Raw genomic sequence first — 20,775 nt, forward strand, 5'->3', positions numbered from 1 at the left:
TTGGGTCACCATCAGGATTTTTGATGACAGCGGTACATTTGAGAGGAGGCAGTTTGGGTTGAGTTGGTCTCCTTTTCTCAATAACAGCAGCAGGAATGACAGGTAGAGTAATGAGATGTGATCGAGCATTATGACCATACAGATCCTCTCCAAGATCCAATGATGTTGTATCTTCTTCGTTAGAATTCCCTGTATATGTTTCGAGTTCCAACCCGTATTCACACTCTGCTCTTGGTAAGGGTTTGAATTTAGAATAAGCGGAGTCGTACAGATGAGGTAATTTATGACTTCCATGAACGCGGTAGTAACACTCTTGGCTACCGTCAATGCTTTGAGGATCAAACCAAACCTTTCTGTTCGTTTTGTTGACTATCTGATGGTTTCCAGAGGGTTTTTGTTGGCCCTTTTGTTTATGAGACTGAAGATCAGGAAACCATCCACAAAAATCATCACTACCAATGCCGGAAATGCGTTGCATTGTGTCATTTGGTATCGGTGGAAGCTCTACCAGAACATCTCTAATATGTTGAGTTATCTGACTTGCATCATTTTCCTTTAGAACACCTCTGCACCTTTCTAGCTTAAATTTTTGCTTTAAGTATTTCGGATCTGGCAACGTTTCATTCTGTCCAAATGTACGAGCACTGCTCTCCATTCCATTACAGTTTTCTTCTTTAACTACTGTGTTTTCTCTCCATCGCATTTGCTTGGCGTTTGTTGACTTATTTCGCTGGTCACCAGAATTTGAACAACTTGGCGAATTTCTTGGAACTAGGTTCATTTTTACACAAACTGAGTGTGCTCTCATTTTGCTGGTAATGTCAGACTGGTATCTTAACGAGCGCAGACTATCATCTGTTTTCGACGCTTCCTTAGAACTGACCGGACTATTAGGTCTAGGTACACTGTCTGTAGTGTCCATGCTGTCTGATCTTGCTACCATACACTCATTCTCTTTGCATTTATTGCATATTATAGGATTTTTGTACAATGGATTTTGGGGCATTCTGAAAGAAGGAAGAGACTCACGTTCATTGCAACCTCCCAAACATCTTGATTGTATGTCATCGGCCAGGAAAGTTGCGTCCAGTGCCTTTAGGAGACTTATGACGTCCTCGAATTTACCCTTTTTTGAACTGGCGCCATTCGATCTACTTTCAGGGCGTGATGCAGCTATTTCCTCAGTGGATTCTACATGAGCAAGGTTAAAGGACGAACAAACAGACTTTTCTTTTCCACGGAATTCATCTTCTCGAGTACCGAACTCGTCTGGTGGCAGTTTTTCTGATATTTCGTCCAATGCATTGTTTATTTTCTTTACAGCAACAAATGCTTCCGTCAACTTTTGATTAAGTTGCTGGGTTTCGTTGTATTTTTCTCTTAAACTGTGATCCAGTGTCATTTTACAAGCAGTGTTGGAACTAAAAACGATCCATTTCATCCAATTCTGACATATAAAAATTATACATATATCTCATGTTGTGGGAGGCGAAAGTAATTCTAAGCAGCGTTTTGACTGATTGTTATGTCAGTCACATTTCATTCTATTTATTGTTACGTCACATTTCATTCTAATTATTGTGACGTCGGATTTCTGTCACGTAAAGTAACAATCAAAATCTTGCCGATGCTGTGAATAGAGAGTAGCGGTTCAGAAACCCTTGGCTAGCAAAGAATGTAAAAACCACATCATCAACATATAAATGTAAATAAAAGACAAAATAACTTGGTACTTAAAAAAAAACTAACAATTTTTATTTTGATTCTTGAAAATAATTTTATATTATGTTATTTCTTCTGCTTGAATATCACATAAAAACTAAAGTTTACAAGGCATTTCATTTTTTTTTTTTTTTTTTTTTTTTTTTTGGTTTGTTTTGTTTGTTTTTTGAGAATGACATCAAAATTACGGAGTGTTCCCGTTTTACACACATTTGATAATTAGATACAATATTCAAATGTGTGCAAAACGGGAACAAACCAAAAATACTAATCGTTAGTCGCCTGTGAAAAAACATATATGTGATCCGAAGATAGGTTTCATGGAAAGAATATCAGATAAACAAACAAAAGATCCCACAATTCCTGATATTCCATTGAAAGGAACAAATGCACGTACCATGTGTGCTTAATTTCAAACAAAACTCAACCTTCACCAGCAATGAGCTTCGCCAAAGCAAGTGGTCGAAAAATGGAACAAAATGCCAAACATACTGTTCTCTGTGAATGTGTGAGCATCTTATCTTTGTTTGGACGTAATATGATCATGAAAGGATGATTACAATTACCTGCCCTTGGTTGAACATAAGATATGCATGAGAGGTGGAGCTAACATTGTAAGAATGGGTCTAAAATTAGACTTAATAAATAACGATGACTTGTTTGAAAAAAAGAACGTGATCACTCTTTCCAATCTCCTTCTCCATTCTGTATGGGCACAAATACACTACTGACAAAGGTTTCAAAATGAAATTAACCATAGAAGCACGTCAATGTAATTAAAGCAGATTTTATATCAATGCCAGATGACTTAATGTGTTCGAACACAATGTCCTAGTTAGCACAAAACATGCTACCTTACAAGTCACGTGACGGAATTTAGTATTCACAAAGTTACCTGAGGTACGAAATCACGTGGTGAATTATAATATTCAACATGTCACAACCCTTGGTTACAACACAGAGAGCGATTGTAAGAAGAAGCAGTTTTTTATCTTTTTTACCATGAGCGCATGTTTGTCTATTAATCTCCTTTTGACACATTATTATTTATGCAAATATACAACTACTGTGAAACGAAGAACAATAGACAAACATGCGGTGACTATGTATGAAGTCAGTAAAAAAGTGGGCGTCCTCATTATCGAACGGAGATTCAAGAAATTGTGATGACCCATGCCTTTGAAAACAGATTCGAACTTCGTAAATACACACTTTTATTAAAGGGAATTACATAAAGTTGTAGATTGGATGTTGACCATTCTTGCAATGAAAAGAAAAATGCTTGTTTTGAAAGTTTATTTTGTCGCAAATTTCGCATGTCCTTAAGTACAGTCATCCTTCAAACTTAGACCAATGATTTTTTGGTTTATATAAATTTCTGTTTCTATGGCAATGGACCGAAAAGTTGAAAATTGATATTTTTAAGTATTTTAGCTATTTTGACTCCTGAGTGTGGTTTAATACAGGGACAAAAGTGTAAATGTTTTTTTTTTCTTTCTTTCTTTTTTTTTTTATCGAAATGTATAATAAAATTAACGGAACCAATTCGTTTAGTTGTATTTTGTAATATATAAATGTACTTTAGTGACACAAGTGAAAAGATGTTGGAAGTAAATTTGTTCGAGCACGCTTGCACGAAGACGAAATTATACGGAAGTAATCATTGTACGACTGCGCAATGTAATCTCGTGCGGCAAAAAAGGTCTCTGTCTGAGACTGTTAAAGCGATTTTATTGTGCTAGAAGGAATGAAATGAAAACGAAACACAAGGAACAAAATGCTGTTTGTGTGGATTTTATTGTTATCGCCCGTACTTGCTGGGTTAGAATGGCAGCTGGTCGCTAACGAAAGTAGTACGTCTCCTCCAAGACGAAGTGACCATGCGATGGGATTTGTTTCGTTGGGCAATTCAAGTTACCTGATTTTGTTTGCAGGACGATCGTATTCGAATCAACCCATGCACGATACGTGGATATTTGAAATGCAAGATAATACTGCAGGTAAGAAAGATAAATTCGATCTTAGTTTCCTTTCCACCATTACAACACTTAAGAGAACTAGTACACCAAATTCAATGTATTCATGCATATCAGTTTTTTTTTTTAAATAGGGGAGGGAGTTGGGGAGTGTTCACCTTCGAAAAGGGGCACAAATTCAGATAAAGGGTAGCCCTCTTTCAAAGCAAGAAAGCAAGTGTATCAATATATCTCGGCGATCGACAAAGAATTTATTTTCCTTTACTAAATTTCAGCTGATTAGCATTTTATTTCCAATAAAGCTAAAATCGTTTAGAAATTTTCTCAACTGTGCGTTACACATTGGCTAAAGCTATCAATTTCACCGCTCAACCTAGCAAACCTAACGCAAAAATTCTAGATACCAACCATTAGGTTTTCACGGACATGCTTACATTGTTTGAGCGTCTTCAAACATCGTTTTATATCTTTTTAAAAAATGTACTTTTCTTTTTCCGAATAAAATTTCAGTGGGAAAATGTCCCTGTGTCACTGCATGGATATTTTCCACGTATTGTATCACTTTCTGAATTAGGAGTTTGGAGAAACGTCACCAAGAGCATGCATCCCCCCGCTAGATTCAGTATGGTGTACGGGTCGAGTGATGGATATTTTTACATTGCCACCGGCGAGGGAATAAATCAACAGTATTTCAATGACTTTTGGAAATTTGACACAAGGCATGTAATAGACATTTACCACTGGTAAATGTACATTTGTATACATGTTGTTTGATTGGGGTTGTAAAAAATTGTTAAATTAAAATAGATTTTAAGGACATTGGCAAGGTTCCTGGTTATTGTATAGAATTTTTCGAGAACTTTTGAGTAGGTTTAAATGTACTAAATAGGCTATATTCTGGATCGTTTTACCTACCAATCCAGCATTCTTTTTTAGATTTTGTCAAATTAGTGTTTTTACAATTCTTAATGCATTTCCTATGTAAAATGTTGATAAAAGGGACCTACATAATTTTTTACCATAATATTTCTTCAAAACCCATTTATTTCATACAGTTTTTGTATTATATACATTATTGTAACTTCATTTCCTATGACTTCTAGATATTTTGGTTGAAAATGTATATATAGAAAAAAGACATGGATACACCGGCACCGATCATCATTTTTGAGTTGCGTCCCTTAACAGCTAAAATTGGTCAAGTGACTGGTTGATTGTTTTTATCATGTAATTGACTGAATTGATTGAAACACGTTGTCATAAAAATATTGGCATGGATTTATTTTTAACTTTTATTCGTAATTACTAAATGCTGATTCCTTCACACGACCGAAGAACTGTTCTCAGTCGGCATGGTCGACCTACCTTTCAGCATATGTCACATCTTTGCCCTTCCCAGCATACTGAGCATAACTATGGTAAATGACGACCTGTTTGCTCTTTGTCCCTGAATACAATGTACAACAAAGCCATTACTACTTTTCAATCTTGCTGTATAGATGATTCTACCCGTTGAAGGAAGTGCACGTGCTTTTGTTTACCTCTATAACATACGCTTTACTGGTTTTCACCGCTTAGAGAATTCTACACGGGAGATCACTCTCAATCACTATTTTACAAGTGAAAAAACCCATGTATTAAACCTTTTTTCTCCGGATAGTCATACTATGGAAAGCCATAGGGGACCCCAGGGTCAGGGTCTATATAATCTATAGTTTTAACCCTGGCCACCCATGATTTCTACCCTGGCCTTCCCATCTTTGAAGCCATAGGGGACCCCCAGGGTCAGGGTCTATATAATCTATAGTTTTAACCCTGGCCACCCATGATTTCTACCCTGGCCTTCCCATCTTTGAAGCCATAGGGGACCCCCAGGGTCAGGGTCTATATAATCTATAGTTTTAACCCTGGCCACCCATGATTTCTACCCTGGCCTTCCCATGTTTGCATCATGGACACCCCACGCTTTCTCATCATGGCCTAGCCGTATACAACCTGGCCGATCCATGTTTGCAGCATGGCCATCCCATCTAGTCATGTTTACCCCGACCATACACAGCCTAGCCCGGCCATGTACTACCCTGGCCTAGCCATGTTCGCACCATGCCTATCCCACGCTTCTAAACATGGCCTGGCCATCTTCACCCTGGCCATGTATATTATCATGCATCTTGCATTTATGGATAGCCCTGACTTGCCAATGTCCTTAAAACTGTCAGATTTTTCAAATAACGAGCAAGTTACAGCATTTACGACTAAAACAAAATTTAGAAATGATACAGAGGGCGTTCTGGTCTAAGATCGGATTGTAATACTCAAATTCTGATATCTTTATGTTTCTGCACTTTTAACATTTTTTAAAATACTTTCAGGACAAACGAATGGACAGAACTGGGCAGGACAGCGATGCACAAAGGGTATGATAAATTCATGTATAAGAATTAAAATAGAAAATTCTATCCCATCGGAAGCAAGTTTTAGCACGCTGTACCTATACACTGCTAGGAGACAGGTTAAATTACAGAGGTTGAGAGAGAGAGTTCAATCCCCGTTTGGGGCGGTAGTGGGTATCCACTATTGTGAATTTCTTTGTACTTTATATATATATATATATATATATATATATATATATATATATATATATATATATATATATATATATATATATATATATATATATATATATATATATATATATATAAATATATATATAAATATATATATATATATATATATATATATATATATATATATATATATATATATATATATATATATATATATATATATATATATATATATATATATGGGGGTGGGGGTGGGTGGGATGTATGTGTGTGTGTACGGGGTTTTTCCATGGTCTTAGTTCAGCTTAGACATGTAATATCCAATAAGTCTTTAATTTAGGTTAAATGTGACGAATCTGTTCCATCCCCAGTCTCGATATGGTGCTGCAGGTGGTATATTCCCGGGAGGATCCAAATTTTTCGTTCATCAGGGATTTTCTCACACCAGACACTTTGACACTCTTGTTTTTGACGTCAACACAATGGAATGGAATATTGGTAAATAACAATGCTTCATAACTTGTTCCTTATTTGTAAGAAGACTAAATTGAAAAAAAAATCCTGTTTTTTGAACTCTAATGAAACACAGCATTCCCAATTTTCGAAGAGTGAAACTCTATGGGCTCTTTTCTTTTAACAATCTATGTACTGTTAATATCCACGACCTTTCAGTCTCGAATATTTTTTCACAGCGCAAATTATTTCTAATTGTTTAATATCTATTCATAGAATTATATACATGTATTCTATATAAATTGTATATATTTTTATTCCATATAAGTCAATTGTCACGGATTGATTTCAAATTGATAAATGACGAATAAAAGTTTTGCGAGTAATATATGGTTTTTGTACAGGTACATCAAGTTTTACAAAAAAAAAACGCATTTTGTAATTACTGTAAAAGTGGTCAGGCATATTCACAAGAGGAAAAGTTTGACGATTTTTTTTATCTTAGGCCAAATAAAAAAATATGTGTGGTTCCGGTTACCCGACCTTCCCTATTTTATACCCCCTACCCTAAACTTTTTTTGGCAATTTTCATATTTTTTCCGGAATTTTCCCCGATTTCCATCAATGGCTGCAGTTTAAGCTTTAGTTTCAGCAATGATGGCCTCCTTGCAAAACATAGTGCAAGTGTTTAATAGTGTTAAATCCAAAGCAAGCTAGCATGTAGGTGTCCCCTACCAATATTGACTAGTATATTATCACACCACATCTAAATGCCATTTTCAAAGCAGTGATAGGTATTATTTAGAAAAAATTAAGAAAATCATTTTGTTAAAAAAAAAAAAATCCCTACCTACCTAACATAATTTTTTGGGAAGTGTAACCGGAACCACACATATTTTTTTGTTTGGCCTTAAAGCTTTAATTGACGTTCACTGTGCTACCTAACAAAAAGGAGTTATCTTTCTTTGCTTGCTTGACAAAAATAAGACTGCAAAATGCCCAAATAAATTAACAAGCTTCAATTTCCATGCCTTTTAGGATTAAAAAATTCTTACACTCTTGACTGTAAAGATTGTTCCTATCTTCTTTATTTTCCAGACTAGTTGACTTTAGGATTAAGAATTGTAGGATTAAGTAAGAATTATTCGTTTATTTTTCTTTTACAGTTAATCGTAGACATATTCCCATACTATATTTTACAGTTGACTGTAAGACAATTCCTACGCTCCTTATTTTACAGTCGATTTATTTAACAGTAAATTGACTATAAGGATTATTCTTACACTCTTTGTTTCACAGTAAACTTTAACGATTATTCCTATAATATACTCTTTATTTTACAACCGACTGTATGATAATTCCTACACTCTTAATTTTACAGTTTACTGTACAGCTATAATTCCTACGCTCTTTATTTTACAGTTTACTGGATAAGAATAATTTCTACACTCTTTATATTACAGTCGAGTGCAAATACGAGTCCTTTGTATACACTCTTTATTTTACAGTTGACTGTAAGGATTATTCATACATTCTTTTTTTTTTTAAAGTTGACTGTAAGGATAATTTCTACACTCTCTATTTTACAGTTTTCCATAAAGATAATTCCTACATTCTTTATTTTACAGTTGACTGGAAGGATTATTCGTACATTCTTTATTTTACAGTTGACAGTAAAGATTATTCGTACACTCTTTATTTTACAGTTGACCGTAAGGATAATTTCTATATTCTTTATTTTACAATTGACTGTAAAGATAATTCCTGCATTCTTTATTTTACAATTGACTGTAAGGATAATTTCTACACTCTTTATTTTACAGTTGACCTTAAAGATAATTTCTACATTCTTTATTTTACAGTTGACCGTAAGGATAATTCCTACACTCTTTATTTTACAGTTGACTGTAAGGATAATTCCTACATACTTTATTTTACAGTTGACTGTAAGGATAATTCCTACATTCTTTATTTTACAGTTGACTGTAAGGATAATTTCTACATACTTTATTTTACAGTTGACTGTAAGGATAATTCCTACATTCTTTATTTTACAGTTGACTGTAAGGATAATTTCTACATACTTTATTTTACAGTTGACTGTAAGGATAATTCCTACATTCTTTATTTTACAGTTGACTGTAAGGATAATTCCTACATTCTTTATTTTACAGTTGACTGTAAGGATAATTCCTACACTCATTATTTTACAGTTGACTGTAAGGATAATTCCTACATTCTTTATTTTACAGTTGACTGTAAGGATAATTCCTACATTCTTTATTTTACAGTTGACTGTAAGGATAATTCTTACACTCATTATTTTACAGTTAACTGTAAGGATAATTCCTACATACTTTGTTTTACAGTTGACTGTAAGGCAGGCCAGTGTAATTCCTACACCCCTTATTATCCTCACGCCAGATGTCTGCACGCAGGGACACTTCTAGATCCAAACAAACTGGTCATCTTTGGTGGTTGTTTATCGTATGTGTAATATTCCTACTTTTGATTTCTGTATCTATAATTATTTTGTATCATTAACATCCACCTCCAATATTTGTATATTTAGTGGAGGGGGAACGGGAGGCGAATGTCCGTCAGGGGACACGTGGATGTTTGATTCCCAGACACTGTCGTGGACAGAATATCCCAGTTGTCCAGTACCAAGGTCAGTTTATTAAAACATGTATATTTACTGTCATTAAGATCATTCCCATTTGTAGCATACAGTTTTTCTTGCTCTGAGATGTTAATCACCAGAGCACACAGGCCCGTAGCAACGGTTTCAAAGTGATGGGGGGGGGGGGGAACTTCCCAAAAAAATCTGACAAGCAAAACAAAATAAGGTAGTAAAGGTAACTTACTGTCCAAATCCTGCAATTTGCCAATGCTCGACCTTACAACATCAAAAAAAGGGGGGGGGGCTGCATCTAAAGGAAAATTTACTATAGCAAAATACTATACTCAGAAAAAATTGGAGGGGGGGGGGGGCGGGCCCCCCGCGTTCTACGGGCCTGGCACAGGAGTCGGAGAGTCTATCAGTTATAATAATACATATATTTTCGGTAAATAAAGAAATATGCAATACCTATAGGTAAACTAGTATTATATATACATTTATTTTAAATACACATCATGTTGTTTAGTAAACCGACGTCTGTGCTTCAGACCCCGAAAATAAAAGTATTTGCTTTGTCATCAGTTTACTCTTTTACGACTTTATGCCTGTTTGTTTAGCTTTACTGCTAGAACCCTAGAAAAGCATAAGAATTATTAATATTTATGACCTCTCAAAGAAAAAAAACCTAGGATTTTTATTGCTTGGGTTCGAACCCCAAGAATACCACTTTTTTCCTGTAAATCATGGAATGATTTTTCCGAAACAATTTTCTGCAGAAAAGTTTTGTTTGTCATCATTTCATACCTTTCAATTATAAGAACTTTTAGTTACTCTGTTGACTAAATTCACAAGTTGAATATGACATTTACACATTTGAAATTATAGTCATTTTGCACGCATTATTCGCCAGGGACGTAGCATCGTTTTTGAACAGGGGGGTTAGCCGGAGAGAAAACTTCTTTCAGTAACATAATTTTTTTTCATACTCTATACATTACCCTTATTTGAATATACTGCAACAAAAAGTGGGAGGGGGGGGGGGCATACGCCCTTTCAATGAACATTTTTTTCATTTTCAACCTTTCCAGTAATTTATATCCTAAAAAATCACATTTTGATTTTGTTCAGAAATGTCCTGCGCCCTACTTTGCAAGAATACTTTACCAAAATTGAAATATCAGTTACTGTAGTCAAAATGTACGTTTTTCCACAAGCTATATTCCTGTCAGCAAAGCCTTAGTCTCTTCAGTGACCTTTGGTAACCTTTGTGATGAGATGATAAATATAATAGTATGTACATTATACAATAAATTTATATAGAATTTATGGGAGTATGGCGATGTTGCCTTCCCGGAGGGGTCAGAATAGAGTGCTACTGTACGGAGGAATAGAAGACACACCTCAAGTTATACAGGTATTATCAAACAAAGTGAAAGCTTCATAAGGAAAACATTTTTTTTTTTTTGGCATTATTTTATTACTAGTATTTGCTTTGCATGGCGGACTAAGAGGGGCATATGGTTGAAGGGGGCACTTTTATTATAATTCGTAGGGTAACCTGTCCAGTAAAAAATGGGAACCGAAGTATCTAAGTCTTGTATTTTATACCAATGTCTCCCTAAGTTTTCTCTTTAAGAAATAAATCTTAATATCCAGAAATTTCCAGTCCTTCTCTTGAAACTGGAAAATAATAAATAAACTTGGAATAGAACAGGTGCTCCCAGAAGCAACAGGAAGCCACATTCCCAATATCTACAAGATTCCTACCCTAGAGCCTCCCTCCCCCAATTGGAGGGGCCGTGGATGCCCCCCCCCCCCCTTCAAGATTGAATGCATTTTGAATTAGATTTGTAGATATATGAATAGAGTACAGATATATGTTTTCAGACAACCAAATCCCCAGCTACTTTGGTGGGGTTGTTTGACCCGTCAACTCGAACGTGGTCTCTACATAAGACAAACGCCAAGGTAAGTCATATTTTAAGGCATTGAATGCAACTGGCTCTGTATTGCATAGATTACTGTGATCGATCTCTGGCAAAAAAACCTCAAAATATACAATGGTATCAAATATATACAGATATCTATATCAGTGATGCTACATTGGTCTTCATAATCAGATCGAGTTATAAAATTTCCCTTGTCTGTCTGTGTAGCTGTGTTACCAGCCTTTTTTTTCCAATGATACATTATGTAGATCATTAAATTCATGAATATGTTAAAAATACGTAAATATTACAAAAGAATATTCTTAATCAATGTCCATGTAGCAATCCTTTCCTGTGTCAAGAGCATCGGTCGCCATGGTGACAGGACACGACGGAATCTTTATGTTTGGAGGATATGACGTCAATAGGTAAATTATTTTAGTTCAAAGGTCGTTGTGAATATTAAAAAAGTATTAAATTTTGAATTGGTTTCTCAAAACTGTTTAAAAGAAATCCTAATCACAAATTTGCATACACTTCTCTGTTTTACTTGAAGTTTTACTTGAAGTCTTGAAGAAAACTAATTAAGATAAAAATTGTGAGATTTGGCGATCAGTTGAAAGAACATATCAGGCATGCACCATTTTCTTATGTACCTTTTATAGGGGATCTTTGCTGGGGGACCTGTGGTTTTTACGTGGTGACGCCTACACTGCTCAGAATACAGCTACAGTCAGTTGTTCCGGATCCTTCACTAACTTCATTCTGGCTCATGGCTGTCTTATGGTGATAGGGTGGGGGATCTTTACCGTGTGGGGAGCATTTATTGCTAGATATGCCAAATCATCAGGGAAGACTTGGTTTTATCTCCACATTATTTTACAAGTATGTTAATTACTTTAACTAATAAAGTTACTACTGTAAGAAAATAAAATCGTTTCTCCCGGCTCTTTCAATCCATTAACTCAGCTGTCTATACGTTTATACATATATCTGGTTTAAATTCTCATTTTATTTTTATTTCAAAGAATACATGTATGTAAGTTTTACTAAATACGAGACTCGACGCAAATCGTCCGATAGTTGACATATGTATAAATACCCGCCACAAAGTCGCACCTCGCTAGTGTTTCCGAGCAAATTGTAACGACTACGGATTAATGAAGCATCCAGATTATTGAAACATGCTTGATATTAAAAAAAATACAAATTTTTCCCCACAAATTTTGCCCGAAAGGTGAAGCGCCCGGATTTTTGATGTCCAGATTATTGATACTCTATTGTATAAGATTTGACTGTAAGCATGGTACCCAGTATTCAGGTTATCCTTTGTCTTGTTATAGGTTACTGGTCAGCTGTGTAGCATAGCCGGATTCATAATGGCAGTACTCTCTGTCCAGTCTCAACACTTTGGGTTTGCCCATGGAATCATTGGCCTGGTAGTAGTAATACTTGGCATTCTACAGCCAATCAATGCAGTTTTGTAAGTTCTTAGGTACAAGTCATATATATATATCCGATGTACGACTATTTTTTACATTTTCTTTAACTTAGACTTTTTTATGCCTTGAAATTTTTTTCAGTCGCCCCCTACTTCCGAAACCGTATTGTAGGAAATCATTCCGCCGCATTCTCTGGGAATTCATACATCATTTTGGTGGAACGTCGGGCATTTTACTGGCTCTTGCCAACATATCTCTGGGTGTGTTCGTGGCCAATACTCGCTCAGTGGCATGGGTTGTCTGGTTTGTTTACTTAGGTATCGTAGTTGTTGTCAATGTGGTATCTCACTTCGCCCAGGAATGTCTAGAAAATAGGAGAAAGCCAATGGAATTTCTTGAACTCATTCCTGGATCAGAGAAAAGCATTTATAACTACAAACCAAAGATGGCGGAGGGGAATGTATAATGCATGTATTTATCTTTATTTACTTCTTTGTTGATTTTTGTAATAAATATAACAGTACAAAAAGAATATTTTTATTTGTCTTGTCATTTTATTTTATTGTTGAAGCATGTTTACATTCACACTAATTAGAGCATATCTTATGCGAACAAAACTTATTTATAACATTTCAAACCAACTGAACGTCAATTGTATTTCCTTTTTATAATGAATTTATGGTGGTAGTATTACGAAGTAGAGATGTGTCAGATCTGTTTGAATGTCCACTTGACAAGGTGTCAAGCATTTTGTTAAGTATCTTTCCCAACTGACCCCGATCTTCATCTCCACGAATGATTCGGACCCCCAGCAGGAACACGAGGCATGTGATGGTGACAAGTAGGATTGCTAGGGCGAACAGAAGGGCGCGTGACTTTTGAGACGGTCCCTTGGAGAGGAGACGAGATAGGGCGACTATGGACAGAGAACTGGCTCGTCTCGTGGAAACCGAAGAAGAGGGTGTCCTTTTTCCATTTATAGAAGAGACTGTATCATCTTGTGGTGATGTATCGCCCTTTCTACACGTAAAGAACATGTCTGACAAAAGATAACACAAATCAAGCTATAGAATATATGCTCATCTTGAGTAATATGTATAATATTTTTGATTTTACAGATTGATTAATAAATATATGTAAAAATTGTATATTGATAATAAGAAGAGTGTTATATGTTCCCTGTTAAAGAAAAATTACCCTCTTCTAGCAGACACTTATGATCAAGGAGTAGGGACTCCAACCCCATTTTTTCTAATCATAATGTTTTACTGTAATGTTCTTTGAAAGGACGATTCCCCCCCCAACCCCCATCCTTTCCATATATAGCTCTAATGGTCAGAGGCCAGAAGAGCTTATGCGATAGTAAGGTGTCCGTCATCCGACCGTGTGTCTGTTTGAAAACAATTTTTATGCCCCCGGATCAAAAGATCCCGGGGGTATATTGTTTTTGTCCTGTATGTCTGTCTGTCTGTCTGTTTATCTGTTTGTACTTTACATATGTAATCCTTGTGACAACACCTTCCTTTGGATACCAACAACTTTGACCTTGACCTTGATGTTTTACTTACTTTTAAAAAACTTTAACCTTCGCCATAACTTTTGAACAGTTGCAGCTAGGGCTTTCAAATTAAACATTTTTTATCTTTTGGCCTGGATTTTGACTTGCATTTGAGAAACTTTAACCTTCGCCTAAGCTGCCATATACGGGGGCATCAGTGTTTCACAAACACATCTTGTTAATAAACTATTCTTCCTACAGTTTTGGTCAAATTTCAATAGAACTTGGAACACAAGTAGACTACACTAAGACACATAATTCTGTGTATCGGTTTTTGATTTTGATGAACTGTGTTTCCATGGTTACTAAAAATAGAAATTTCTGTGAAATTCTTTCAAAATGCTACTCCTCCTACAGTATAAATCCGGTTTCAGTATAACTTGGTACACAAGTAGACTACATTAAGATACACAATTCTGTGTATCGGGTTTGATTTTGTTGAAGTGTTGCCATGGCTACTAAAAATAGAATTCTATGTGAAATTTTTCCCAAATATTACTCCTTCTACAGTTTTTTATTTGAAGTATCCGAGGTCAGAGTACAATTTTTATACCCCCGGATCGAAAGATCCCGGGGGTATATTGTTTTTGTCCTGTCTGTCTGTTTGTCTGTTTATCTGTTTGTCTGTCTGTCTGTTGTCAACTTTAACCTTGCCCATAACTTTTGACTGGTTGGAGATATGCCTTTCACATTTCACACGTGTATTCCTTGTGACAAGACCTTTCTTTGGGTACCATCATATTTGACCTTTTGACCTTGACCTTGGAGTTTGACCCACTTTTGCAAAATTTTATGAGACTTTAACCTTGGCCATAACTTCTGAGCGGTTGGTGCTTGGGGTTTCAAACTTCACATGTGTATTCTTTGTGACAAGGCCTTCCTTTGGATACCAACAACTTTGACCTTTTGACCTTGACTTTGGAGTTTGGCCTACTTTTGAAAAACTTTAACCTTGGCAATAACTTTTGAACAGTTGGTGCTTGGGATTTCAAACTTCACATGTGTATATCTTGTGACAAGACCTTCCTCTGGATACCAACCACTTTGACCTTTTGACCTTGACCTAGGAGTTTGACCCACTTTTGAAAAACTTTAACCTTGGCCATTATTTTTGAATGGTTTGTGCTAGGGCTTTCATACTTCACATATGTAATCGTTGTGACAAGACCTTCCTTTGGATACCAACCACTTTGACCCTTTGACCTTGACATAGGAGTTTAACCTTCTTTCGAAAAACTTTAACCTTGCCCATAACTTTTGAATGGTTGGTGCTAGGGCTTTCATACTTTACATATGTAATCCTTGTGACAACACCTTCCTTTGGATACCAACAACTTTGACCTTGACCTTGATGTTTTACTTACTTTTAAAAAACTTTAACCTTCGCCATAACTTTTGAACAGTTGCAGCTAGGGCTTTCAAATTTAACATTTTTTATCTTTCGGCCTGGATTTTGACTTGCATTTGAGAAACTTTAACCTTCGCCATAAGCTGCCATACGGGGGCATCAGTGTTTCACAAACACATCTTGTTTTTTTATGTTTTCTATGTGAAATTTTTCCAAAATGTTACTCCTTCTACATTTTTTGTCCAATTGATGTGAAACTTGACTCGGAAATTAATAGACTAAATCAAGGATCATTATTTTATATTTATTGTTGTTGCCATAGTTTCAAGTCCAAGTAAACCTTTCTCTACTTTTGTTAGGTAAAAATCAGTAGAGCTACAGTTTCATCAGAGACTTCTGGTTAATTCCGCCCATGTTAATATATTCAAAAACCTTTTCTTGTCGGAACAACCCCCTCCCCCCGAAATACGATAAGTTGATGAATTTTGCCGCGTTTTGTATACTAAAGGTTGAGTCGATTTTGCTAGAAATTAGTTTTTCAGAAAAGGTGTCTACAGAATTTTATTTAAGTAAGCAGTAAGTTGTTTTTATACCTTGAAAAGGACTAACTGAATTTTGTATAGTTAGTCAAATTATCGTATTTACCGAACCTGCATGCAAGTACTGCTCATTAATTTACATGAGTATATTCATCATTCGAGTGATATTTCTTGTTGAATACTCTGACCTCGGATATGTATACATGTTACAGAAGTTTGAGGAGGGCCATGAGTGAGATACTTCACAAAATAAATGTATCCGAGCCGGAAACTCAAAGTACCAAAATGACAAGTTACTGACTCACAGATGCTTAACTTTTATAATCAACACTTATTGTACATATTCGTTCAAACTACATGCTCTTGTTTAATGCATGTATTTGGAAAAGATTACATTTTTATCGTTCATTGCATGTGATCGCCATTTACATTAAATTTGAACTTTAATCATAGAAACAGTGAATTTGACATGAATAATTTTTTTATTGATAGGAACTTCATATTATGAAGGTTACTCCAAAATTCAAACAATACATCTTACCTGCAAGTAGAGGTGTTGAAATGATGAGTCTGACCAATATTGTGTTTATACTAAATTCGGAAATGCTATGATGTTTACTTTAATTTGATATTTCAATAATGAAATCAAAACTTTTTTAGTTATTTCAAAAATGCAAACAAAGCAAACAAAAACAAAATTATGAACGTATAAAATATTTAAAAGAAATCAAAACATAATATGAGATGCCTGTCATATAGATTGCTGTGATGTTTACTGGCCAGTTTTGTCAACTGAAGCGGAAGAGACACGCGACAGGAGAAAAGGATTCACTCATCTTCTATACTTCTGATAATATAGGTATATTCATACCTCTTACTCAAAGATTAATCGGTTTATCGTAGTCTTGTCTATTGAAATGTACAGGATTTTACAATATCAGATAGTCGATTTAAAACCTTAAAAAAAAAATTAAAGAGGCCCATGGGTCGTAACAGTCACATGAGTAACACAAGGCAAGCTAAATTTTCTCGAGCACGTTATATCTCTTTTTTATAAGTTATAACACTACAATGTACTACTTCATAAAATATTACAGCACTAATGCATCAACATTTTGTTCGAATAGCAATGATACTAAATTGCATATAACAAATTTCAAATTTAAACTACTTGAGGAAAGGCAACTGAAGTTTTCATTATTATCATTTTTGTTTATTAATTTTTTTTTAACGTCTCCCTCTCCATTTTATGAAAGTCTGCGTATATTTTTTAAATATACAAGTTCAGTATCTTTTAAAAACGGTTGCTTTTACTTACCCTCTCCCAACACAGGATAAAAATATTGGGTAGGTAGGCTAGTAGGGGAAAATTATTTTCAGAATTTTCCACATCAATACTGAATTTTTAAAAATTATTATAATTGAACGCATTAATAAATTAAAGGGCAAACATACATTTTCATGCTCAGTCAAAGTTTGGCGACTCAGATCATTATCAAATAAACCTGAAATCACGTGCGTAACCGCACACATGATTATCAACGTGCACTAAAAACAGGGTATGTGAATAAAGTTCTATAGCTCAACATATGTCATTGGATACTTGCTAAATGCCTGCCAAATATCTCATTGATATATCTTAAGACAGAAAAAAGTTATGTTGCTAAAAATGTCAGGAGTGCAACGCCTATTTGTGACATTTTGAAGATTTCATATTTTTTGGAAGATCTGTTGAATAAATAATTATGATTCATATTAGAAATAAAGATTTTCTGATAAAATTCAATATATTAAGCTTTAAATTTAGACTATAGTAACTTTTGCTTGGTCAAGATACGGTCAGGGCTAATGCTGAAAAATTTTATACCATGTCAGGAGTGCAACAAAAATGATGATGCCAAAAAAAAAAAACAAGTCAAAAAAGAAAAAAAAATTCAAAGTGTAAAACAATAACTGATATATCATTTAATGGTTTACAATATTGTATGTATCACAAGCAGCATAAATGAGGCTCAAGTATCTGCGAATGCCCATTTATTTCAGGAGTGCAATTTATTTATACATTTATTGACTGGGTTCGAGGGCAACATGCGTTTTGTGTGACCCAAGAACCAAGCTGTTTGCCTGAGGCCGTTAGGCCGAAGGCAAACAGTTTGGTTCGAGGGGTCGACACAGTCAATAAATGTTTTGTTATACCTTTTATTTTTTATTTTTTTTTTTTTTTGACATACGTGTATGTCAAACACCAACGAATGCAAATGAGATTTAGCTGACCCCGCCCATTATGTGACGTAAGCGGTCCAACATCTCATCGACAAGTCCAATATCTCACTCCGCGGTCAAACATCGATTATTTTTTATGCCCTCTCAGTAAAACATTGGAAATGTTAGACTTTTATTAGTACTGATTTATATTGGAACAAATTTTTAAAGGTATAACAATAGATGTTTTGCTCCCCAACATGGAAAAAAAAACTTTTATCATTATATAATTTTTTGCTTTATTTTTTGGAAAATAAATACACAAGGAACATTTTTACCAAATAAATCTATCATTTACAGAATCTGTCAGATCCATGTTTCCACGGTCAAGAGTGCAATTTTATAAAGGCACAAGTTTAAGGATGAAACAACTTGTATTCATACTTATAAGTATTATTTTATCAATAAGCATCTATTTTAATAATTTAGTACTAAATTAATGACATTTTTATGATTGAAATCATCCCCTTTTCAATTTTATCAATCCAGATGTTTTTAATTTTTCTCCGATTTTTTTAAGAATAAAATTTAAAAACACACACACATAGAAAAATGGTAATAAAATTCAGATCCACCACGACTTTACTGGGATAACAGAACACATTCTGCTGTAATTTATGCTTCGCAATTCTACTTTAAAGTTTCACATACTCTTCGTCAGATGGCGACGGATAGATGCAGGATCAATGAACGTAAAGCCTTCACATAGATAAAATTTGGTAACTATAAAAGTTTAGACTTTTACCATTTCATTTGTGGTCAATCGAGAATATTCCTGAACTCTGTTTACCGATTCCGATATCCAAAATAAAAAAGAATTTTTAAGCATCCACTATATTTTTAATTCAAGTTACATTGTAAGAAGAAACTTCATCACTTTTTAATAATTCATAGCTTAGAACATAAAACAAAATACACGTTTGGATCATCGAACCATGCAGTAATCCGAAATCACTGGAAAATAAATGTTAAGTTTATTTTCATATATCATTTCTGTCTTCTTTTTTTTCATGTATTTTCTATGCAAGTTTGAAATTTCGTGGACTTACTTCATCAATCAGCCTTCTACAATTTTACCAAGACATAGTGCCATACAAGTCTGAGCTAGGATAAACGTTTTCTTTTCCATACAGAATTCATATTTCTTTTTTGGATTAGCTTTTGTCTTGTTGATACATTAGTAGTGCGCAAGATGTCTAGTTGTGTCTAGAGCCTTTTTTGCCACACAGAAGTCTCTCCCCTTTCCAAAATTTTACCCTCGTCCATCACTAAAAGATTTAACCAACAATGAACAATCTATTTATAATCTAACTGCAGAACTGTAGCTTTCTGGGAAAGAAAATTCAGACAGATGCACCAGAGAGCAACAGATTCACCCACGATGAAAACCTTGGACCACATATATGCGATAATTTACGGCATTTTTTTTATTCCAAGCTTTGGGTATTATTTTTTGCCGAACAATATAAGCATTTCTCTCCCTAAAGCATGGTATCCCTTAATTAAATAAATACTTTATCAGAGGCATAAGTTACATATTATTTATGTCTCTGATTCGCCTTCTACTATTGTTGCCTTTGAATTGTTCCAAACAGCATTTATTGTGAAAATACTAGTAAACACGTGAAACGCCGGTTATAATTATGTCCCTTTATTGTAGCAGAATAGAGTAGGATCTGACATTCCAAGGCCACGGTGGTCTGTTTTGATAAAGGTTAAAAGGTAAATGAACTAACAAGAGTAGGAGTAAAATTACGTTTATATAATTAATAAACGGGCTTGCTCTAGATGGGGGAATGCATATGCCTCACTAAAAATTCAGAGTTTTCTGACAAGTGAAAAAGTTTTACTTTGAACTTCGAATTATGTGTGTCTTTGTACTGATTCAAAACTTTCAACTTCAGTTTCAATTTCTGTAAATCGATCATCTCACCAGAAGCTTCATAATAGTTAAGAAAGCTTATAAAAAAAATAATTCTAAACGTGAAAACTTCCAATACCTGGCTCCTCACCCAGGTTTCGGGAACTCTCCCCTCCCCCAGGAATCCGATCAGGACACTATCCTTGACCCGCTTGGGACTCGGGTGGCCCCCAGATCCCTAGCTTGCCTCACTAAAAATTTGAGCCTATAGTTACGGCCTTGAAAATGTATGATCTCTTATGTATGGCTGTCATTTATCTGTGTCAAGAGTTGTACAAAGTAACCCTTGAGGGAATTAAAATAGAATGAAAGCAAAAGGAGGAAAAGGAAAAATTCAAGGTCATCGGGAAGGTCAAGGTCAAAAACATGACAATGTTATGACACAGTTGAATATTTCTCCTCAATATGTATCAGTGTAACTGTTTTCATGAAAATA

At 34.9% G+C, this 20,775-nt stretch overlaps 1 protein-coding gene across 1 annotated transcript; it reads left to right on the forward strand.

Annotated features, from left to right (window-relative positions):
• Window positions 1-3,460: 3,460 nt before the first annotated feature.
• LOC133187295 (kelch domain-containing protein 10-like) lies at window positions 3,461-13,243 on the forward strand. Its single transcript, XM_061322657.1, has 12 exons — window positions 3,461-3,722; window positions 4,273-4,417; window positions 6,071-6,106; window positions 6,606-6,763; window positions 9,088-9,205; window positions 9,291-9,389; window positions 10,662-10,755; window positions 11,229-11,309; window positions 11,612-11,697; window positions 11,935-12,154; window positions 12,613-12,752; window positions 12,853-13,243. Exons 1-12 carry the CDS (start codon window positions 3,500-3,502, stop codon window positions 13,175-13,177), a joined length of 1,725 nt encoding a protein of 574 aa, XP_061178641.1. The 5' UTR covers window positions 3,461-3,499; the 3' UTR covers window positions 13,178-13,243.
• The last annotated feature ends 7,532 nt before the right edge of the window (window positions 13,244-20,775 follow it).

This window comes from Saccostrea echinata, unplaced genomic scaffold (assembly GCF_033153115.1).
Source record: "Saccostrea echinata isolate AGI-Se365-2 ecotype Australia unplaced genomic scaffold, CSIRO_AGI_Sech_v1 ptg000014l, whole genome shotgun sequence".
NCBI lineage: Eukaryota > Metazoa > Mollusca > Bivalvia > Ostreida > Ostreidae > Saccostrea > Saccostrea echinata.